Source organism: Rattus norvegicus, chromosome 9, assembly GCF_036323735.1.
Source record: "Rattus norvegicus strain BN/NHsdMcwi chromosome 9, GRCr8, whole genome shotgun sequence".
In the NCBI taxonomy this organism is placed as follows: Eukaryota; Metazoa; Chordata; class Mammalia; order Rodentia; family Muridae; genus Rattus; species Rattus norvegicus.
Window position 1 is genome coordinate 93,801,315 of NC_086027.1, and position 23,754 is coordinate 93,825,068.

At 44.1% G+C, this 23,754-nt stretch overlaps 1 protein-coding gene across 38 annotated transcripts in view; it reads left to right on the forward strand.

Moving 5' to 3' along the window:
* Positions 1-23,754, forward strand: part of Sp100 (SP100 nuclear antigen) — a 66,094-nt gene extending 42,340 nt beyond the window's left edge. For 4 of the 38 annotated variants that reach the window (XM_039083898.2, XM_039083899.2, XM_039083912.2 and 1 more), the window contains 11 exons: positions 2,665-2,739; positions 5,132-5,182; positions 7,691-7,864; positions 10,464-10,606; positions 12,148-12,186; positions 12,436-12,480; positions 16,099-16,214; positions 18,209-18,326; positions 18,590-18,661; positions 19,350-19,493; positions 22,214-23,754. In XM_039083898.2, the coding sequence (XP_038939826.1) occupies positions 2,665-2,739; positions 5,132-5,182; positions 7,691-7,864; positions 10,464-10,606; positions 12,148-12,186; positions 12,436-12,480; positions 16,099-16,214; positions 18,209-18,326; positions 18,590-18,661; positions 19,350-19,493; positions 22,214-22,339 (1,103 nt within the window). In that variant the 3' untranslated portion in view covers positions 22,340-23,754. 38 annotated transcript variants of the gene reach the window in all.

The window sequence follows — 23,754 nt, forward strand, 5'->3', positions numbered from 1 at the left end:
TTGCTGGGAGAGGATTTTAGAATAAATTCAAGATAATTTCCTCCTATCCACTTAGTCCTTTGGAATCTCTTATTAGAATTACATTCATCTTATGAATTAATTAATTAGTTGCATAAATCAGAGAATCTGAGAAAAACTGTTTTCTTCCATAAAGAATTTTCCTTATATAATTTCTGCATGTTTAAAAATTGTATGTTAAATAACTATGCTTCTGTGGATATTTTTCAATGATGACGGGCATCAATTTATGTGAGGTAAGACTCTCAAAATCTTTATTTGAAGCCCCTTTATTGCCTACCTTCATGAGAGGGAATCACATTGCTACTCTTTCAGCATAAAATCTTGCAAGTTTATATGGGTTAGGGACCTAAATCCAACAGTGTATATCATGGTCAAAAAAAAATCATCCAGTAAGATAATCTGCCAGAGATAGGGAAATTTGCTTTGGAAATTAGCTTCATGAGAAGTAGCATTAATTTCTAATTGCAAGATGCTCGCAATGACAGATGTGTCATGGTGGACAGGGCAAATTGATAAGGTTCTGAGTAGAAGAGACCCCATGCTTCACTAGAGAGCAATAGGTAACCTTGTCACAGAATCTCTTGTTTGAACACTTCATCAGATCGGATCTCCACAGTAAGACTTACAGTGCAGAATACTGTCTTCCGAAGCAAACCCCCCCCCCCCATTTGCTTGCTTTTTTGCTTTGCTTTGCTTTTGTGAGATAGGATTTCTCTGTGTAACTGTCCTGGCTGACCTGGATTTGCTTTGTGAACCAGGCTGGCCTTGAACTCACAGAGCTCCACCTGCCTCTGCCTCTGGAGTGCTGAGATTAAAGGTGTGTGCCATCACCCACCTTTTTAAAAAACTTCTTTTTAGATTTATTTTATCAAACATATGAGATATATTCTCTGAAAACTGGTATCAAGCTAGGGTGCTGGTACACATTCACTCCCTCTCCGGAGGCTGAGGCAGGAGGATGTTTCTTATTAAAATCATTGAAATTTTAGGTTTAAGCAGAAACTACATTTGTTCCTTCATCCTTTCCAAACCTGGTTCTCTTAAAGCTCTGTTCTTGCACAGATGAAGCCATGGGTAAGATCGGAAACTATGCTTGGCCCTCATGGCAGCATTAGAATGCCATTTCTCACACACAAACACACACACACACACACACACACACACACACACACTCTCTAACTGGAAACTATAAAAAGCCAGGTGGTGGTGGTGGTGCACATCTTTAGTCCAGCATTCAGGAGACAAAGACAAATGGATCTCTGTGAGTTCAAGGCCAGCCTAGTCTACAAAGCAAGTTCCAGGACAGTGAGGGCTACACAGAAAAACCCTGTCTTGAAAAAAAGCAAACAAATAAAACAACCGCAATGAAAGAAAAATAAGGAAGGAAGGAAACAAAACAGAACTCCCTGGAAACTACACAGTGGACATTTGGGATGAGGTCAGTGTGGTTTTTCTCAGTATCCCTTGAAAAGACTCCCATACTTCGAGACAAAACTTCCTTCTGCTGATCCAGCTTCCTGGAGTTTCCACCACTCTTAGTAATGCCATCAACTAAGGCTCAAGTGTCCAGCACACGAGCCTTTGGGAACATTTAAAATCCAAACCTAACAGGCTTGTGTTGATCCCCAGCACACGGCAAACCCTTAAGTGCTATTTCTCATTATTATTATTTTCAGTGTGTCCTTGGGAAACAAACAAACTGCCTGAAGTTATTTTCTGTATTAATTCTAGAGTAAATGAATTGAATCAATGTCAGGATGAAGGAAATGGCATCTGGGTAAACCCGGGCGTCTTAGCGGGTATCTTAATTTGGGTTACTATTGCCATGGTGAAACACTATAACCATAAGGAACCTTGGAAGGAAAGGGTTTATTTTACTCACAGTTACATACAACAGCATGTGCTCAAAAGCAGTGAGGACAGGAACCTGGAGGCAGGAGCTGAGGCAGAGGCCATGGAGGTGCTGCTTACTCTCTTGCTCTCCACAGCTTGCTCAGCTCAGCCTGCTTTCTTAGAGAACCCAGGACCACCAGCCCAGGGATGGCATCACCCACAATAGGTTGAGGCCTCCCCCATCAATCACTCTGTAAGAAACTGCCCTATTTCCAAGTGGTGGTGGTGGTGGTGGAAGCTTTTAGTGGCAGAGGCAGGAGAATCTCTGTGAGTTCAAAGCCACTCTGGTCTACAGAGCAAGTTCCAGGACACTCAAAGCTACACAGAGAAACCCTATCTCAACAAACCAAAGATAGATGATAGATTGATAGACAGGCAGGCAGAGGATGGATAGATAGATGACAGATGGATAGATGAGAGAGAGAGAGAGAGAGAGAGAGAGAGAGAGAGAGAGAGAGAAGAAAATGCCCTAAAGGCTTGTCTATAAGCTGATCTTCTGGGAACATTTTCTCAGCTGAAGCTCCCTCCTCTCTGATGACTCCATCGTGTGCCAAGTTGATGTGATGCCAGAGTGCCAGGTTAAATATCAAAGACTTGGTAATTACAAAGCTATGAGCTATCTATTTTTTTTTTTACTATGCATTAGACTTTTTATGAGTAACAGTAGAATGGGAAAGCTGGAAAGTACTATTATGTACATTGTAATCTTTTAGAAGCATTGGGTTTTGGTTTTGTTTTCTATTTCCTCAGGGAAAAAGAGAGAGAGACATGGAAACTACTTAATACGGAACATCAAAATCCCAATGAATGCAAGCTGGAAAACAGGTTAATGACAAAGCATGATACATTTTCAATACTAAATTTTCATTCTTTATATTGCATACTTCTAATAACAAACCCATTTCTTTGACTGCTTGGTGAAGTCATGGTAACCATTGAGAAATAATCACAATTTAGTCAGTTTCCAAAGTATGTCTGGGAAAGGGACCAAAGATGACAACTCCACCAACAATTGATGTGTTGACATCTCTACAGTCAGACGAGGTCCCTACAGCCTCTGCTGAACCTTCAAAGACAGAAACAGCTATAAAGCAAAGTGGAACAAACACCACTGAGTGACAGGTGACACCGTTTACCCTCCTCTGGACCAAACCCATGTGGTCACTGTGCAGACATGAGCCTGTTAGTTCTTCCCTTATGTCTCAGTTGGACTCATCTGTAACGTGATAGATTGGCTGTCATCTGGGTCAACCCAGCTCTTTGGGTGACTTCACAGTCTATGACTCTCACTGCACCTTGGCAAGCATGGTGGATTCCCCCTTTCTTGCCTGTGCAGTGTCTTCAATGGCTCCTGGGTATAAGCAACTGGAGGGAGAGGGAGAGGGAGAGCAGCTTGTCCTGTCATTGTTCATCTCAAACATGAACTGCTGTCCGAGTCAGTCCCTCAGCCCCTCACTCCTGCCCCACTGCCCCACTTGCAATTGGCAAGTGATTCTACAGCTTGGCCAAGCTTCTCTTCCAGAGAATATTGCTGCGAAGAGGGGAGTTGAGCGCAGAGTGAGGAGGAGTCTGCCCCCACTGAGACCACAGTCTCTCCTCAGCCAGTCTCTGCCCCAGATCTGACAAATTATTGAATCATTGGTTTAAAATAATGTGTTATCTCTCTCCCTCCTTTCCTCCCTCCCTCTCTCCCTTTCTTCCTCTGTCTCTCTCTCCCTCAACCTCCCTTTCCCCCCTCTTCATGTGACTTTCTATTTCATTACATGTGGATATATGCTCACACACATGCATGTGTTTGGCCATACATTTCCCACTTAGTATAGCAGACACATTTCCCATGGTTAATAGTGACTAACTTGCTGTGAAATGAAGGCATAGAATGACCCTCCTAGAAGATCAAAAGCCTATTGCTGTCACCTCGGGCAGTGTGTCTCCCAGATAGACCCACCAAGTTCTCATCTGCAGAGCTCCTTCTGGCTACAAGAATCATGTTCCTTCATAAATTCCCTTTCTGACGCTCAGCCCAGCCATCAGCCACCACTGACCCCTCTAGGCATAACCTTCACCTCTATACTAATTCAGAGTGAGTCTGATAGCCTCTCCTTTCCCAACTTATCCAGGGCTGGAGGCCTATCTCCTGCCTTGGTCTTGTCAAACCTTTGGTTTGGCTTGAAGGCAATGTCTAACAACTATGTCTAGAGAAATGTAACCTCTCTCCTGGGCTACATATTGAGCCCCAGTCCAACTATAGAGTGAGACCCTATCTCAGCAAATAAATGAATAGCAACAACCAGAAGAGGAAAGAAAAGAAACGGAGGCTCTCTCGGGAGGCCTGGAGTCGGGATGGTTAATGCTGATAGAAGCAGGCTCCCTGTCTCCTTATTATGCTCTGTGCAGCCCCCTTAGACAAGAGCCCTGGTCCAGGATCTGCAGCCCCATTACATTGTTCATAGACACCCAGATGCTGGCTGATTCTTTGAGACAGCCCAAGACTCACACCCTGACAACCTCTCTCTCTCTGAAAGATTAGTATTAACTATTAACAAAATTATTTTTAAAATTGCATGTGGTAGTTGTAACTTTGGGGGTGGGTCTCTGTTTTGTTTTTTTAGTTTTCAGAGATAGGGGTATCTCTGCATAGCCTTGGCTGTCCTGAAACTCATTATGTAGACCAGGCTGGCCCCAAATATTCATCTGCCTCTGTCTCCCAAGTAGTCTTAGATGCCAGCTGTGGGCACAGGCTGAGAAGGAACAGACAGCCATCTATACTCCCCATCTTGCTCTTTATGTGTGCGTGTGTGTGTGTGTGTGTGTGTGTGTGTGAGAGAGAGAGAGAGAGAGAGAGAGAGAGAGAGAGAGAGATCTACTCAACAGCAGCAAGTTATAGCCAGAAGGAAAACTTAGCTTGCCAGTCATTTATAAATAAAGTTTTATCTGAACACTTTTATTTACATGTAGTCTGTGGATGCTTTGTAACATGACTGAAAAGCTGGGGAATCACAAAGGGAATTACGGACCAGACAACCTTGCATATTTACTGTCTAGACCTTGATCAGAAATGGTCCTGACTTCTGATCCAGATTTTGATGTGTTTCACAAGGTACTAAGCAGACTTCTGGGAAGTTAGTTTTAAATGGTGTTTTTGCAAAATGCCGCTTGCTGTGCGCGCACACACATGTGATGTTATAAATAAAAGACACACATGTTGTTTTCTCAGCTTTCGGAACAAGACATAGCAATCCTTCTTCACAACAAGGCAGAAAACGAGGTAAGAATGTTATTAATCACATTTTAATGAATGAGAATAGTTTTAAGTGGTTTGAGACGGAGTCTCACTATGCAACCCTGACTGATCTGGAACTCACTGTGTAGGCCAGTCTTCTCTTGAGCTCATCAAGATCCCCCTACCTCTGCCTTCTGAGTGCTGGGTTTAAAGACATGTGACACCATGCCTAGGCCTGTGCTTTTAATTTTTAATGTATTATACCGGATCACATGGGCCATTTCTATGCAAGTAAATAAGTGGACTTGGAGCATATTCCACCAGGACCCCTAGACAATTTGGCTCCTGCTTTTGTGTCATTTGTACATACAGTTTTGTGGGGAGGCATGGTAGGACAGGCCTTTAATCTGAGAACTCAGAAGGCAGAGGTAGATGACTATTTGAGTTCAAGGCCAGCCTGGTGTACAGAGCAAGTTCTACACAACAGCCGAGGTTATGGAGATACACTCTGTCTCAAAAACCCAAAAGCAAAACAAATAATCGTGTGTCCGTGTATGAATTCTTAAGACCCACAAATGCGAGCAAGCACACGTTCGTCTTTGTCGCTTAACTTGATCTCCCTGTTGTATCCGATTTTCCTGCAAATGGCATAATTTTGATTTTCTTTTTTTATGGCTGAAAGAACTTCCACTGTAAGTCTATAAGTCGATTTCTTCACTTGCTCCTCTGCTGGCCCCTGGGGTGGGTCCACAGCTTGTCAGAATTGCCACCACAAACATTGATGAGCTTGCCCTTCTGCACTCTGTATGCTGAGTGACAAGTCAGGTTTCTTGATTGGTGATGAAACCAGTTCCACACCTTAAGATCATGGCCAGCACTGGTCAGTTTCCACAGCACAGTGGGTTGTTGCTAACTCCTGTCCTCCCATTAGTTAGTTAGGCCCAGAGCTTCATGGGCCTTCATGTACTGACCATTCTTGAGGAAATAAAGTGCATGAGCCACATGATATTTAGCATATTTCTTCTTAGCCACATAGAAAGCCACGGAACCCTACAGACCTCGGTGTAGGGGTCTAAATAGAATAACCTGTATTCTAATTCCCAAAGTCCTGTGTGACTTGAGCTTGTCATTTGTTCTTTTCTAACTCAGCTTGCTTATCTGTGAAGATGTGACACAGGCTTTCAGGTGAATTAAGCTGAGTGCCCGCCTGAACCACTGTTGTTCTGAAAGACTGCACTCTAAAGTAACTGTGGGATGCCCCCCCTCCATCCAGGCCCCACTGTATCCTTGATGGATCCCTTTAACTGCCTGGAAAGGTGGGAGACACTGCTGTGGAAATGTATTGTAAGGCCTTCATTGTCTGGTTCAATGGAATTAGATCCCACAGACTCTGGGGTCTGTGCTCTGATGCCAGGAAATGAGGGTGAATTTGAAAGGCTGGGAGGTTGAAGAGATTTTGACAAACTACAGGAAAATGTGACATACCTTATATTTATTATATTTATTCAGGCTGTTAGGCAGGCAGTCACCAGCAGGCATACTGCCATAGGCTGGCACAGGTGCAGGCAGGCCGAGGAGGTGGGCACTCAGGCCTGCAGATAGACACATAGGTAAGCCAGCAAATGGGATGGTTCCAGCCCCTGACCTCAAGGCCATATTTATACAGAACCACACAAAAGTGGCACACTGCAAGAACTATCACATGACATCACTGTTTACTTTGTGGTCTCCAGACATTTTGTGTCAGTTTGTGCTAACTCATTGTCCCTATTCCCTTCCAATAAGTCCAGTGTCAGCCATGTTTTAGTTGGTTTATATCAGATATCCAGATATCCATATCAAAACCATGTTGTCTAAATATGGCTTCCTATTTTCAATTCATACACTCCTTGAAGGGTATGCAGGGTTCCTCTAGCATCTACAGAATCATCTACAGCAGTGGTTCTCAACCTGTAGTTCACAACCCCTTTGGGGGTTCAATGAGGCTTTTACATGTGGCCCCTAAGACCACCACTATCAGATATTTATGTTGTGATTCATAACAGTAGCAAAATTACAGCTATGGAGTAGCCACAAAAACGATTTTATGGTTGGGGGTCACTACAACATGAGGAACTGTATTAAAGGGTTATAGCATTGCGAAGGTTGAGGAACACTGCCCTAGAGCTTCTACCTGAGCCCCAGGCAAGCACAGAGAAGGAGAAAGACAGCAAATCAGATCCAAGGACAGAGATGACCCTCCCTCATTGGGTGCCTTCCCCATACCATTCTTCTACCGTAAATGCATCGGATGAGACAGTAGAACAAAGTTTGAGTGCTATGTTTCTCATCTACAAAACTCTTAAATTCTAATATAATGAGAATTATCTCTTCAAAATATTTTTTGGAGAAAGTCATCATGCAGTGGCTGCTGTAGCCAATAAGTCTGGGAGCTGGAATTCTTTTCCACAAGGTCCTGGCTACTGCATAGGAGCCCAGAGATCATGTGTGCTCTGTTATATATAAAATGTAACTAATTCATGTGAAGACCTAATGCATTTTTACTTGCACCAGAAAGATACCAAAGTGGGCAGAGGGAAGGCCCTGAACCGTTCGAGAATAAAGTGAAACGTGTCCCTGCAGGTCCGAGAATTCACAAAGATGTAAATGCGGATTTTAGCAGTAATGAGCTTCTGGTGACATGTGGCAAAGTTGTGGGGACTCTGTATAAGGAGAAATTAAATCAAGGTGAGTTTCAAATCTTCAGTACCCTTCAAAGGCACAGTGTAGGGGACAGGCACCTGTGTTGAGGGTGTCTCATCCCAGGTCTAAGTTTGTGGGACTCGAGATAGAGGCAATATCATGCCCATTAATGAGGTGAGAGGTTGTGAGACCAAGCTAATGAGAAGAAGAGAGCATGAGTTGGGCTGTGGTGGCACAGGCCTTTAATCCCAGCACTTGAGAGACAGAGACAGGCAGATCTCTGAGTTCAAGGCTAGCCTGATCTATAGATCAAATTCCAGGACAGCCAGGGGTTGGGGGAAGAAGAGGGATGGGGAGAGGGAGAGGTGGGCATGAGAGACCAAGTTCAGAGGAACCAGAGTTTTTGACATTGACATTAATCTCCTAGTGGAGACTGCCTGAGCCTAGTACCAGGGCTTCTAACAGCCATGCATTATGAAGGCACCTCTCTCCATAGATTTCCATGAGGGACATGGGCACTCCTTGTAACAGTTTCAGCATAGCGAGATGACATTTGCAGATGCCAGTCAAGGGCTGACTGTGCCAGATGGTGGTTTCTCAGGAGAGTCTTGGGCTTGCTGTATCTATCCTTTTCTGCATCACATGTTTTCCCTACTTTTTTATTTCCTCTTGCTTGAGGTACTGGAATTAGACCCAGGACTTTGTGCATATTAGGCAAATATTCTGTCATGAGCTCTACCCCAAGTTGCACTTTTGAATATTTAAATATAAATCCACAGCCTCTCAGGTTACTTCCCCTTCCCCTTGTGAAAAAGGCCCAGAAGATGCCCATCTAGTGCCTCATAGCAGAATGAAAACTTCCACAGCTGGGCAGAAAATATACATGCCTGAGATTCAGCATCAACCTTTTAGGGTCTGTTACCTGTGTATCTGTCAAACTTTAAGTACAAAAGGGGGTGAGAATTTTTGAATTGGAAGAAAGATGCACTCAGTCTTCAGGCTTACCAGTGTATTAGCCCTGTGTTCTTGGCTCTATTGAAATATTCAAGTCAGGCTACTCTATTTACCTTACAGACCTAGGGGCTAACAGGCCAAGATCATGCAGCCTATTGTGTAGCTTTTGGTAAAAGAATGCTGGTAGGTGGCTTCATGACAGGAACATATGTAGGAGGAAGAGACTACATCGTAAGACAGGAAGCCAGCGATTAGGGGACCCCATGAGGGTTATCACGATCCCTCCTGAGGACAGCACCCTCCATGATCGAGTGTCACCTCATATATCACCAAGTCAAGGACCAGGGTTTCAATATGAGAACCCTGGGGAGAGGCACTCATAGCTAAACCCCAAGCCAGTTGCTCTGTCATCTACATCGGGTTCTCTAACCCTGTACTTCCTTTCTCATGAAATGAGAATAAATTTTTTCTCACCATACTGCTATGAGAAAAAAATAGGTCAAAAAAAAAAACCTGCGAAAATTATCATTGTTAAGTTACAGAACTACTACTGGTCTACCTTCCATCATAACTGACCTTTCTCCCACAGCACAGTTCTTTCTTTAAGATTTATTTTTGTTTTATGAGCATGGGCATTTATGAGCATGCATAGGGGTCTGTGCAGTATGATTGTGCCTGGATCCCATGGAGACTAAAAGAGGGCATCAGAACTGGAGTTGCTGGTGCTTATAAACCACCTTGTAGGCTCTCAGACCTGAACCTGGGACTCCTGCAAGAGCAGCAAGCAATTTTAATAGATACTTTCCCTACAGTTCTACTGCCTGTTTGTAATCTAGCTACCCTCTCTAGATAATATTTCCCAAACCACTTGTAACATCAAATAGCCATGTGTCAAAAGTATGAGAATATTTTAAAGCCACCTCTCATGAACTGGAAGATCAGTGTTGTTGAAGTAGGAAGGACTGGCTGTGGCACTAGCTTCCTCATGGGTGGATTCAGAAGAGCCTAGTAGGAAACTGTGTCTGCACTCACTTTTTTTTAAAGTATATATATTAAATGGTTGTGAGCCACCATGTAGTTGCTGGGACTTGAACTCAGGACCTCTGGAAGAGCAGTGCTCTTAACCACTGAGCCATCTCTCCAGCCCTGCAATCACTTATCTAAAATGCAAGTTGGCCCTACCCTGGAGCACAGTAAAAGGGAGAGAACAAATCCTGCTCAAGTCTCAGGGACATTCCTTTACTACTTCTTTCTTTTAATATTACAGTAGAATGCTCAGGCTATGTTAAGGGATAGGGAGACAACTTCGTGATTAATAGCACTGGCTGCTCTTCCAGAGGACTCAGGTCCGATTCCCAGCAACCACTGGGTTGCTCAGAACTCCAGTTCCAGGAGAAACAATGCCCTTTTCTAGTCTCTATAGGCAGAAAGCCTGCATGCTGTGCACAGACACACTTGCAGGCAAAACACTGGTACTCATAAAATAAATGAATTCTTTTTAGAAAAAGTTCAAAGGGCAATGTCCGCTATTCTCTGTCCTTGCCTATCAAGTTGATGTGTGGCCCCTGATGACTGACAGGAAAATGTAAACCTTCCTGACTGAGCCTGAGCCCCAGATCTAGCATGATGATAGGTAGGCCAAGAGCAGGTGTTTTCATAGCTAGCAGCTCAGTTCGTTCTGGTCTTACAGGCATCCATGTGAAGAGCATACAGAGTACGGAAGGAAAGTGGTTCACTCCCCTGGAATTTGAAATTGAAGGAGGCTACGAGAAATGCAAGAACTGGAGGCAAAGCATCCGCTGCAGTGGGTGGCCCCTGAAAGAACTGATAAAGGTATTCTGCTGGCAGAGAGCGCGTGTGGCTCCTGGGACCATGGTAGATTACAAGTCTCTTCTATGTGACAGGCAGTTTCCGGATACTCCAAGAGAAGGGCAACAGATTCGAGGCTCTCTCAGTTTGACTGGTAGCTTCAATGAAAGATTTCACTGGTACCAGATGTTAGCAGAATTTCTGTGTCTATCATGACTCTTCTTAGCCAGGTTCCACGGCATGCGATTCAGGTGTTGCCTTGGCTGACTTCTATGACAGCTTAATCCTCTTAAATGAATTAACTTGTATCCTTTGGATGGTAGAACAGACTGTATGGGGCCTTTACCATTAACTGGTTGTATAAAATTTGTCAGCTTGGATTTAATTTAAATCCAAGAGGGGATGTCTTTAAACTTGGAATGTCAGGGATGCAAGAAAATATAATTACATATCTGAGAATAATTCACCCATGTAGACATCTGAGTTACAGAATGACCCAGTGGGATTTCTTCTAGTAAGTCATCTCGCACTTATTCTTGAAAAGGAATAGCTGGATTTGGTGACTCACACCTGTTTGCCCAGACTCTGCAGTGAGCCTAGGTCACAGAGTTAGAACCTCAACTCCCTCTACACCAAAAGAAAAGTAAATAAAAGGTAATTTAAAGATTGCATTTTCAAAATAAGCTCTCTGCCCTTCGTTCATACCAATGCTGTGAACTGGGGGAAATCAGGAGGTTCTCTTGGTAACTTAACCTAAATAGTTCGACTCAGGGTACACGGCTCTTCCTGTTAGACATCTCAGGTGGCCTTTCCCTGTGTCACACTCACAATAAAAGAAAAGGGATTGTTCATTGAATATTGACTGAGCTGCATCTAAAGCCATGTATGTGGTTGCAGGTGTGAGCTCCTGGCCAGAGCAAGGCTGCACCTTCATACCCTACCTGCCGTTAGTGCTGTGAGGAGAGGTGCCAGCAAGAAGTGATGCTATAGGGAAGTTGGGTCATAAAGGAGGATAGTTCTGACAAAGTATAGAATGGGGCTTTCTGCATGAGGGAAGAAGAGCGTGAATATAAACCTTCAGTGTATCAGGAAGCTGGGAGTGATCACCTGGCATCTTCTAAGCTCGCTGTGAAGATTATCAGCACGCGTGCGTGCACACACACACACACACACACACCAAAAAAAGGTCTAAAGGTTTCCCTGACCAGGGAATTACCTTGTATTCAACAACAGGACATCCAGATGGCAACATCTAGAGGGCAGTTAGAAATAACTACCTCAAGAAATAAAAAACAGGGCTAGAGAGATGGCTCAGTGGTTAAGAGCACTGACTGCTCTTCCAGAGGTCCCGAGTTCAATTCCCAGCAACCACATGGTGGCTCACAACCATCTGTAATGAGATCCGATGCCCTCTTCTGGTGTGTCTGAAGATAGCTACAGTGTACTTATATATAATAAGTAAATAAATCTAGAGAGAGAGAGAGAGAGAGAGAGAGAGAGAGAGAGAGGAGGTAATAAAAAACTAGGACCTGCCCCATCATTAATCTAATCTCTCTGTCTTTCAGAGAGGAGAACTACAAGACCCACCAAGGAAGACAGAAATGGTAATTCTATCCCGCAGACTCCTGCCATGACGTTTGAGGCTATTGTCTACAAATGGTTGGTTTTCCATCCCCATGTGACCCTGTGAATTTTAAATTGGCCGACTTGGATTTGACCGGATTTGGATTCGTCCCTTGGTGTTCATCTAGTTGTTTTACCCCGATTTGCTTCTTTGAGCATCAAATCATTTGAGGTAGAGACAGGAGCTGAACTTGGGAGCCATCCCACGAGTGATCGCTTTTGTCTTTCAGAAGGAAACACCACCAAACTCACAACAAAGAAAGAGAAAGAGAAAGGTAAATGCCCTGTGTGTGACCTTCCGCCATGGTGTCTAAGGCCAACGCCTACAAGCTGTTAGTTATCCTTCTCTGTCCTGTTTATTACACTCACCAACTGTGATAAAAGTGGACTTTATAACCTGGTATCATTGTGGTTGATATTTTTTAAGAAAAAATTATACAGTGTAAAAGGCCAGGACTCTAATGTTAAAACATTTGAGACTGAGATGGGAACAACCCTTAAAAATTGCAGAAGAACGGACTGGAAATATGGCTCAAAAAGTAAAAGTGCTGGCTTGCCAAACCTGATGACCCGAGTTCAACCCCCAGGAACTATAGGATAGAAAGAGAAAACTGACTCCCAAAATGTGTCCTTTGCTCTGCACCTGAGGGTCACAGGAGTAACCACGCATCTGCGTTAAACGTGATTTTTAAAAACTTAGGGGCTGGGAAGATGGCTCAGTGGTTAAGAGCACTGACTGCGGGGGTTGGGGATTTAGCTCAGTGGTAGAGCACTTGCCTAGCAAGCGCAAGGCCCTGGGTTCGGTCCCCAGCTCCGAAAAAAAGAAAAAAAAAAAAAAAAGAGCACCAGCTGCGCTTTCAGAAGACGCAAGTTTGTTCTCGGCTTTCACAACCATCTATATCTCCAGTCCTAGGGCCCCGCTCCCTCTTCTGATGTACAGCCACACTTTCCTTGTTTCTCTGCTGGGGCAGGAGCCTCTGCTCTCTGTCTCTGGCTAACTCACTGGATGGCTAGAGCAGATGCTGAGTCTGCTGGTCCGAGGGCCACAACTTCAGATGCAGAGATCTAACCTAACGGCTGTGCATTAGAACCCCTCAGGCTATTCGAGCATCCAGTCCAGTGGATTGAAATTGCTGGTGATGGGATTTGAGGCACATGTTTTTCTCCTTCTGTGTGACGGCTCAAACCTAGGGCCTCGCTTGTGTTAGGCTGAGCATTCTACCATGGAACTGCCCTCTCAGGCCTTGAATTTATTTCTCATTCCACGAGTGGTTTTAGTCTGTAACATGTTGAAGACTACTAGAAATAAGAGAACAAATTTCTTGGTTAAAGGGGGGAATAGGGGTGGGAAAATGGCTCAGTGGTTAAGAGCACTTGATGCCCTTCCAAGGACCTGGGTTCGAAACCTAGCACCCACATGGTGGCTCACAACCATCTGTGATTCTAATATCAAGGAATCCAATTTCTTCTGTTTTCTGAGGGCCCCAGGCACACAGGTGGTGTACAGACACACATGCAAGCAGACATCTGTACAAAGAGAGTTAAAATAAAAAAAAAATTAAAGTGGTAAAGTGTTTGCCTACTGGTAGAGTACTTGTCTAGCATATACCAGGTGCCCTGGGTTCGAACCCCAGCACCATGGAGGGATGGCCACTAAAAGGGGCTGGGGGTGCATATGGATGTACCACAATGGTACAGTGATTGCCAAGGCCTGGATGTCTTGCCCACATTAAAAAGGCAAACCTCAGACTTCCAAAGGACTCTAGACAATGGAACCTCATGTGGATTTGTCTGGGTATTAATCGGACGGTGAATCAGAAACCTTGACCAAATGACCATGAAAACAAACATTCAGCAAACATAGTCTCGAGACTTTCCATTATAAAAAGCAAGGGCTATTCCAAGATAGGAGATACATGCCCCTAAAGATGTCCCTCATGGGCCATTCAATGTTCCTATTGAAAGGCCAGATTCGTTTTTCTGCAGCCTAGAATTTGCATTTCATGTACAGTTCTTGTGTCACAGTAAATCTCTGGATGAAGAAAACACAAATTATGATTTTATCCACTTCACCTCTGAATTGTTAGATGTTTTTCTTGGACCCCATCCAGGGTTTTCGCACCAATTCATTCTCTCTCTCTCTCTCTCTCTCTCTCTCTCTCTCTCTCTCTCTCTCTCTCTGACACAGATATATAGGCCAGATCAGACCACATTAAAAGCAGATCAGTGCAGGTTTATTAGATACTGGTCCCAGGCAGGCTCATCAGTCCCCATGAACAGGGCTGAGGAAGTCATGTGCCCAGGGTAAGGCAAGGAGGTGGGAATAGAGCTTTAGGCAAGAGGTGATAACGTGTCAGCTATAAGCTGGTTTGTGCCCAAGTATGGTCAAAAGATGAGCACTTAGGCAGGCATTGGGGTGAGTGGCAGCATCGGAGAGGAGGTTGTAACAGCTGCTGAAAATGCAGAACTGGATTCTTGGTGCTCACTAGGGAGGGCAGGGTTGGGGAAAGAGGGCAGCTTGTGCAGCGGTGAGCAGAGATTCTAGAAAAGCATAAGGGGTTCTACACCCCAATCACGACAGCAGGCCACACACAAGCACAAGAGTGAGGTGAGACTTAGAATTCTGAATAAGCCAGAATATAGATCTGAAAGTCTAGGGAGGGGGGTGGTCATGGGAGGAGCTATGAACACTGAGGCATCTGAAATGAGTCAAGGGTGCAGGACAGAACCCAAGGCATGAGCAGTGGAGGGCTGGGTGTCTGAGGCACTGGGCTGTTAGAGGCTGGAGAACCGTTGTAAAAGAGGAACAGATTCAGTGTCGAAGAATAATACAGAGTCCCTAGAGAACAGGGTGTGAGTGCTGCAGGCCCAAACCAAGCCAGAATATAGATCTGAAAGTCTAGGGAGGGGTGGTCATGGGAGGAGCTATGAACACTGAGGCATCTGAAATGAGTCAAGGGTGCAGGACAGAACCCAAGGAATCGCCACGTTCTAATAGCATAGGCAGATCTTCAGCCCTGGGTGGTTCCCCTGGTCACATGCCTTGAGCCTTAGAAATGTGACCTTGGAAGCTGAGCCAAGGCAATCAGAACCCAAGCTGGCCCTGGCTATGTGAGCCGTCTCTCAAAAAAATGATGATGATGGTGATGATGATGATGATGATGATGAAACTAGTTGGCTAATGGATTAAGCCAGAGACAACATTTTATTTTTGGAGTCAGGCTTTGCTGAATAATAATTCTATCAAGCTATCTTTAATTCAACTTTCTTGCAACTGTTGTAATAACAGTTTTTCTCTAATTTGGCAGAATTTGCTGTCCTCACAATATAAACTTGTCTGACATAGCCCAACAACTCCATGACCTTTATTTCATATCAGAACGTCTTCTTCTAAAATCTCTGCTCAACAATACTTCTTAGAATTTTGAGGAGATGGGCTGGAGAGAGAGATCAGTAGTTTAGAGCACTGGCTGCTCTTCCAGGGGGCCCAGGTTTGATTTCAATAACATGGCACATGGCAGCTTATAATCTCCTGCAAATCCAAGTCCAGGGGCTCTGATTCTCCCTCTGGCCTTTGCAGGTTGTGTGTGTGTGTGTGTGTGTGTGTGTGTGTGTGTGTGTGTGTGTGTAATGTATATGTTATATAATGTGTTTGTGAATGTGTATATGTGTGTTTGTATGTATGTGTGTGCCTGTGTGTTAGTATATATTACATATATACATAATAGATAATATATGTGTGTTAATACACAGGCATAAACACAAATAAATATTTGAAATATACTTTGGAATGGAGAGATTTCTAAGCCACCTTGGTATAGGCAAAGGCCATTTGTTCTAGAATTCTGAAGTTACACTGATCTTGAAGTTGTCTACAACATTTCTTCTCGTAGCTGAAAAATCTAAAAGCATGTAAAGTGTGCGGCCAACGACGGAGAGTGCGCCCTTGTGCTACTTGTAGAAAATGCTACCATAAGAATTGCCACATCCCACCTGTGGAAGTTCAGAGGTTAGTAAGATGGGGTTGGGGATTTAGCTCAGTGGTAGAGCGCTTGCCTAGCAAACGCAAGGCCCTGGGTTCGGTCCCCAGCTCCGAAAAAAAAAAAAAAAAAAAAAAGAGGTTAGTAAGACAGCCCTGTCTTCAGCCTTTCCATCTCAAAGCACACTTTACACACACACACACACACACAGAGAGAGAGAGAGAGAGAGAGAGAGAGAGAGAGAGAGAGAGAGAGAGTTGCTGGCTGTCTCCCATTGGATATATCTTGATAAAAAGGGAACTGATGGAAACAAAGACCTTACACATGGTTACCTATAAGAAGCATCGCACTGGGGTTGGGGATTTAGCTCAGTGGTAGAGCACTTGCCTAAGCAAGCACAAGGCCCTGGGTTTGGTCCTCAGCTCTGGGGGGTTGGGGGGGGAGAAGCATCGCTCCATCTTTCTGCTGTACTCCATTGGGATAATAACACCACAGAGCAGTTGTTGGTCTGAACCATATATTCTCCATCCCCACTATGGAATTCCAAAGTTGACAAAGCTGGGCTGTATCAAGCCTTCAGAAGTCCACCCTAGCATTCTATCGAACTAGTTAATGCTGGGTTCCAGAGCACATCATGAGAACTGTGAATTTTGAGTGTCAGCACCCCACTCCAACCTAAGCACTTCTTTGCTATACATGTGTCTCTGGACAGAGACGGTGTGTGAGATTCAAAGAGGTGGACAGGGGATTTGATGGGTTCTGTGGGTGGTGTGGACAGAACTACTGTGACCCAGAAACTGGTCTCTACTGGAAATCCTCTAACAAAGCATTGCCCTCTGGAGTCATAAGACCACCCACCAGTTCCCAGAACACCATCTCAGAGAGTTATTGGAAACATCTTCTTATGACTAGTTAGACAAGCTACCTAGGCACAAAATGATCAGTTCTTTTACTCTGCCCACATGCAGCTCCCAACACCCCACCAAGGGCATTTTGTAATGGGCACCTTGATAAAATCCTGGATGGACCAAGAGAGACCAGTCTTGTTAAGGTGGATCATTGAAATGAATGCAACTTGGGCTATCTTAGTCAAGGTTTTTATCACTGCGATAAAAATTTACTACAACCCAAATAAACTTGGGAAGGAAAGACTATTTCATCTAACAGTATGTAATCCACCATCCAGAACGAAGTCAGGGTGGGAACCTGGAGGAGGAGCTGATGCAGAGGCCATGGAGGAGTGCTGCATACTGGCTTGTGCCTCATGGCTTGCTCAGCCAGTGATTTTCTTATGGTACCCAGGACCACCTGCGCAGGGGTGGCACAGCCCACAGTGAGCTGGTTCTCCCATATCAACCATCAACCAAGAAAATGCACCACAGGCTCTCCCACTGGCCAATCTGGTTAAGGCATTTCCCTCAACTGAGGTTTCCTCTTCCAAAACGACTCAAGTTGACATAAAATTAGCAGGCACATGGGGTAAAGTGGGAAACAGTTGACACCGTGAGCAAATCTTCCCACTGTTTCCATAAAAGTTTCTGGCCACGGACCTTACAATGCTATAGGTGAAAAGCTATAGGTGAAAAGACACCTATAGCTTGTGCTCTACTCACTCAGCAAGACTGAGAAGCAAGATCTGCTTTCTGGGTTTGCTGACTGTAAGTCTGATTGGCCCATTAAGGTTCAAGACTCCTTATTCAAGGCACTGAATTCAGTTAGGACCAAACATGGCTTGTTGTCAAACTCCCAATGCTCTTGGACGGAAAAGTCAAGTTTTGAGGTCAATGGAAATCCATCACTTCCTTGGGAAACCACTTCATTCAACATACTCACTTTTAATGAAGTGAGTTATCCTAGCACTTTGAGCCTACGTGGAGCTCCAATATAGGGTCCTCCAAGAACAAAGTTAAACACAAGGTAGAAACCACTCGTTATTGTTGAACAGAGGGCTTTATCAGCCACAGGAGGGGGGCTGGTTCACAGACTCTGTCTGCCCTTGCTCACTTTATACCTGACCTCTCAGTGGCCCGTGGCATTGTGCCTTCTGCAAGACAAGGAATCAATTAAGGTGCCAAGAAAACCAAGCATGTCATAAGGAATCTGAGGTCTTGAAGAGGAAGATGTCACCCGAGGAACAGCTGGTGAGTCAATGCGAAGTTGAAGGTCCCCTTTTTGGTTGGCAGAGGAACATGGTCTCACAGATGGTGAGCAGAACCCCAAGGTAAATGGTGATGTGCTTTGATCGTGTGGCCCAATGCTAGACTTTGAACTCCACGGAGTAGCTGCATTTCATGTTTGTCTCAAAGAGGTCAAAGGTCTTGGAGTCTCCTTGCATCTTGGAATTTAAACATGCCTTTTCTCTCTAAGTTACCGTCCACTTAGAACCACCTTTCATCTTCTGCAGAAATGTGAGCTGCTTCTATTGACTATCTATTGCTGTCCAAAAAGTGGCTTTTTTATCCGAAAACCAAAGAAAGTGAGTAAAACAACAGAACTGCAACCTTGTGATCTTATCCCCATACACGTGGGCTTTCTCTTTCCCGGGTGGATGGGTATATTTGTGTAGGTAGCCATACATAGTTAATTACCATAGTCTGGAGACAGTATATACAGTACTATTTGTATATAGACTATAATTTGTTTCTTATGGTTCTAGAGACGGGAGATCTGAGGCCGAGGTGCCAATATGACTGGGTTCTGGTTAAGGTCTCCTACTTCTTGGCTGTCTGGTTATTGTTTTGTTTTGTTTTGTTTTGGAGACAGAGTCTCACTGTGTAGCTCTGGCTGACCTGGAACTCTGTAACCAGGCTGGCTTCAGTCTCTCAGAGACTCATCTGCCTCTGCTTCCCAAGTGCTGGAATTATAGGTGTGCACCAGCATGACTGGCTAGAGGTCTTCTTCTGGGATGCAGAGGGTCACTTCTGACTGCTCTCTCACGTGGTGAAAAAGAGGGAGCATGCTCCATGGATTCTCAATGAGGGCACTAATCCCACTCACAGGGAACCGCACCTCCATAACTTAATGACCTCACAAAGGCAGTTAGTGCACCAGGGGTTAGGATTGGAGTGGCAATGCAAACATTCAAAGTCCATCACCATGGGAGTGTGTGGAAGGCCAACTCGGGACTATGCTGACAGCCCTGCCTTCTCTGCTTTCCTCAACAGAGGAAAGAGGACTTTCCAGACCTCCAGGAGCACATGTGGTTAAACAAAATCAAGCATAGGCTGAATAAGAAGGCATACCATTCGGTACAACACTTTGTTGGGGACATGCGTCTCATCTTTCAGAACCACAGCAAATTTTATAAAGTAAGCGCCTCTGCTTTGCTTCCTCTTGGCTTTGAGTCGAGTCTCTCTCTCTCTAAGCAGGTAAATGCTATAATTGCCCTCATGACTGGGCAAGCCTGTACAAGTCAAATTTGAGGGAGGACGCTAGAAGACCCCTGATGCAGGTGGGGAAAGCCCCAGTGGCTCACAGAAGACCTCTGAAGGCTCCACTTCCAGACAGGTGCTTTTTCACCCGTGGACAACAACAGGCTACAGAGCTGTTTGTCGCCGTCAAGAGAACAGCAGTGTGTTTTAAAGACAGCTAGCATTTCCCATCTCTGAAGGGAGAAAATCAGATTTCTCAAATCGCAAAACCTCACATTCTGAATCCCTACTGTTGTAGCACAAACTTCATGCTAAACAGAGCTAGAGAGATGGCTCAGCAGTTAAGAGCACTTACTGCTCTTGGAAAGGTCGGGAGATCCCAATACCCGCATCATCACATGGCTCACCTGTCACTCCAACTCCAGGGAACTCAGCCTGTTCTTAACCCCTCAAACCCCTCACTCCCACGTTCATACCCAGGCATAAATATACATACTTAAATATAATAAAAATGCCAACGGCAGAGACCTCTGTAAATCCTGTCTCAAACAAACCAACCAACAAGACAAAATATAGCAAAACAACACAAAAATGTATACACACACACACACACCATGGAGTCTGTTTTATGTTGGCCAACTACTTACTCCTGGGCCCACAGCCTATCCTGGGGTGTGGTTGATATACCCAATGACACTCCATTGGAGAGAACTGATTGTCCTCTCCCAGCAAGTCCCAATTAGAAACAGCTTCTTGGTTAGGGACAGGACCTTGAGTCTACTTCTGCTTCTTAGTGCTGGAATTTTGTCTGGTTTGAGTCTCTGTAGGTCTTGAGCATGCTGTCACAATCTGTGTGAGTTCATATGAGTCAGAGCTCTCTTGTGTCCAAAAGGTGCTGTCCTTGGCATCATCCCCCACCTCTGGTTCTTACAGTCTTTCTGCCTCCTCTTCCGCTTAGATCCCTGAGCCTTGAGGGGAGGAGTTTGATGAAGACATCCCATTTAGAGCTGAGCGCTCCAAAGTGTCTCTCCCTCTGGACACTGTCCAGTTGTGGGTCTCTGTGTTAATCCCCACATACTACAAGAAGATATTCTGAAGGTTAAGTGATGTTCAGCCCCTCTGATGTATAACAGTACTAATACTACTGATAATTATAATAATAACAATTAATCTTTTAAAATTGCCATAGAATTAGAAAATTCCCCCAGTCGTTGACTGAGGTGACTTACATGCCCTTAAAACATCTTCTCAAAGCTCTGAGGGGAGACCAAAATGAAGTCTAAGCGAGTGTTAGTGAAATGAAGTACATCCCGGCTAGAACACCAGACAAAGGTCAAGGCAGGCAACTGAGAGGTGGGGTAAGTGGCACAGAGAAATTGTCACATCAAGTCTTTGTCCACTGAGGCATGAAACGGGCATGAAAGCTTAATTTTATTTGGGGTAACGTGAGTCTTGGGTGTAGAAACTATACTCCATCATCTCTGATCAACATAGGAAGGATAATTCCTTTCACCCTATTACTTTTAATTTTGTAGCTAGTTAAAGGCTGTTCTTTGTGCTCCAAATTCAGGATGGGTGTGTGAGATAAGACACAGCTAACTGAATTCACTGTTGTTGAGTTTACTCCCTAACCTTTGTTACTGTTGGGCCTAAAATAAGTAAGTAACATATATTCTGTCAGTTAACCCCGTGGTTTTGTGGCTAGTTTAAGAACCTAATATAGTCTTTTAGTTTATTTTAGCTAAGCAGTAATGAGTCACTTGCTGAAAAGATACATTTGGAAGGGTCTTTGCTATGTAGACCAAGACGGTCTTGAACTCACAGAGATTCACTGCTAGGGCAAAAGGGTGTGCCACCACCACCCTGCTAGCATTTCAGAGTTTTAAGTTACAGATTTAAGAATCTGTCTCTTCTCCAGATTCCATCATTTCTTATCTATCCTAATAAGTCCCCAAAAGATTGTAAGTATAGGGGAAAAGAATCTGATGGTTTTCCTAATTATTTGCCTGCTGTCATATCTCACTTACCACCAACATGGCAGAAGTGGACAGTTTCATACCACAAAAACTTCGTTTTGTGCAAGACATATTAAATATATTGTATAAAATCGCATTCAGCCTAAATATTAAGTATTTATATAAATCAGATGAATTCTGGACTTCAACTTGGGTCCATCCCTGTGGTATCTCATTATGCATATGCAAATATTCCAAAATCTGAAACACAAACCTCTGCCCATCTCAGGCATTCAGAGCAAGGGATGTTTAGCTGCATAATGGTGTTGTGTCTGTCTTCACAAGAAAGAGACGTAATCAAATCATCAGGGAATGTGACTTCATTCTTTAAAAAAAGGATTACACTTACTTTGTAAGGAGAGGATGCATGGCTCAGTGCAGATGCATGTATGGGGTCAGGGAACAACTTATTGGAATCTTTCCACCATGTGGAGGTTCCAGGGATTGAACTCAGGCAGGTCTGGTTGGAGGCAGGTGCCTTTACCCACTGAGCCATCTTGAAGGCCCCACTACCTCCTCTTAACTGGGTTTAACCTTGCCATTCGGAATAGTCTAAGTGAGGTTCTGGGTTATCCAAATGTTACACTGACTGGCTGAGCATAGTAAGTGATGGCTATTACTGATTTTCTATTTCTTTTTCAGAGCAGGTTCAAAAATCTTGGAGTCATAGTGGGAAACAAATTTGAGAAGACTTTCAAAAGCGTTTTTTCAATCGAGGATACAAGCAAACAACTTCAACCGTCTCAGCACACCGTTTTGTTAACCTAGTCCTTTCTGTTCCCTCCACTACCCATCCCTCCAGCAGCCAACAGCATTACACTCAGAGAACCTACCTTTCTTCGTAGACCGCCTGCCACACTCTGTCTCTAACTTTCTATATCGTCCTTCCTGTTTGATCATCTTTCTAAAGAGAACTTAGGGCATACAATGTACATCACTGGTGAACTCTCAGGTGCTGAGCCCACTGAGAGGATGACTCTGGAGACTGCTCCCTCCCCCATTTCAAACCCAAGTCTCATAAAATGCCCTCCGAGGTATCTTGTCTAGGGGTGGCCTTGCCTGTCTAACTCTGACAGGGAGGAGGAACCAGCAAAACCAGTCTAAGAATGAAAATACTATGTCCTTGAAAACAGCTAGAAGGTGACCATTGCTAACAGATATTATTACAATTGTTTATCCTGGGATGTAAAATGAGAAAGAGAAACCAGAAATTCAGCTATAAGAGCTCAGTCATGGAGAGAAAGCTCAACTGGAAACTGTGATGCTGACTGTCGAGTTTCCACAAACAGTTCCTGCTGCCTATTGTGAGCATCCAGTTTGATGATATGCTCTCTCTCTCTCTCTCTCTCTCTCTCTCTCTCTCTCTCTCTCTCTCTCTCAATATGTAGTCTTTTATCTGGAAGCCCCACAAGAGATTAACTCTTCTCTGACCTGAACTCTACTGGAAACTCCAGCTGACTGTCTCCGCAGGACTTCCTCTGGATTCCAGTCCATTCCCCCTAGATATATGAAGCACATGATTAAAATCATCTTTTGTTGGTTTTTTTTTTCTATTTACTCTTTTACTTTAGCTTGTTATATACTTAATGAACTCGATCACTTGAAACTGAAAGTGGCTAACATTGTCTGCTCTTAGGACTGTGCAGAACAGAATAGAGTGGGTGAGCGATCACAAGATGCTCTTGCTATTTGAAGGTGGTGAGGCCTATAAAAAGTGTGTGTGTGAGGCCAGACAATGGACACCAAGACAGACACCTGGCCTCTGCTCAGACTACTAGAATAAAGGAACAAATGCCTTCTATGTCTAAAACTGCAGTTTACAGGATGAACATGTAAAGATTTTGGCTCTCTGTGCATTTTTTTCTTCTGCATTTTAGCCAGACAGACTCTCACTAAATGCAAAACTTTCTCTAACTCTCAAACTCTGTGAGACCTCAGGAAAAATAAAGTATAAAAATCCAAGCTGTAAGGAGGATTGCCTGAGACTTGTAACAATAACCAAAGGCTTGTTAGTCGGACATCATGTACAGACAGTAAATCTCAGTTTGTTACATCGTGCCATGTATGTAATTTGGATTCAACTCTTGCTTTGAAAGTTATTAAAATTCCTAAAAATACTAATCTGCTTATAGTAGCACGTGTAATGACTGGCTTAAAAAATAAAAATGCACGTTTAATCAAGA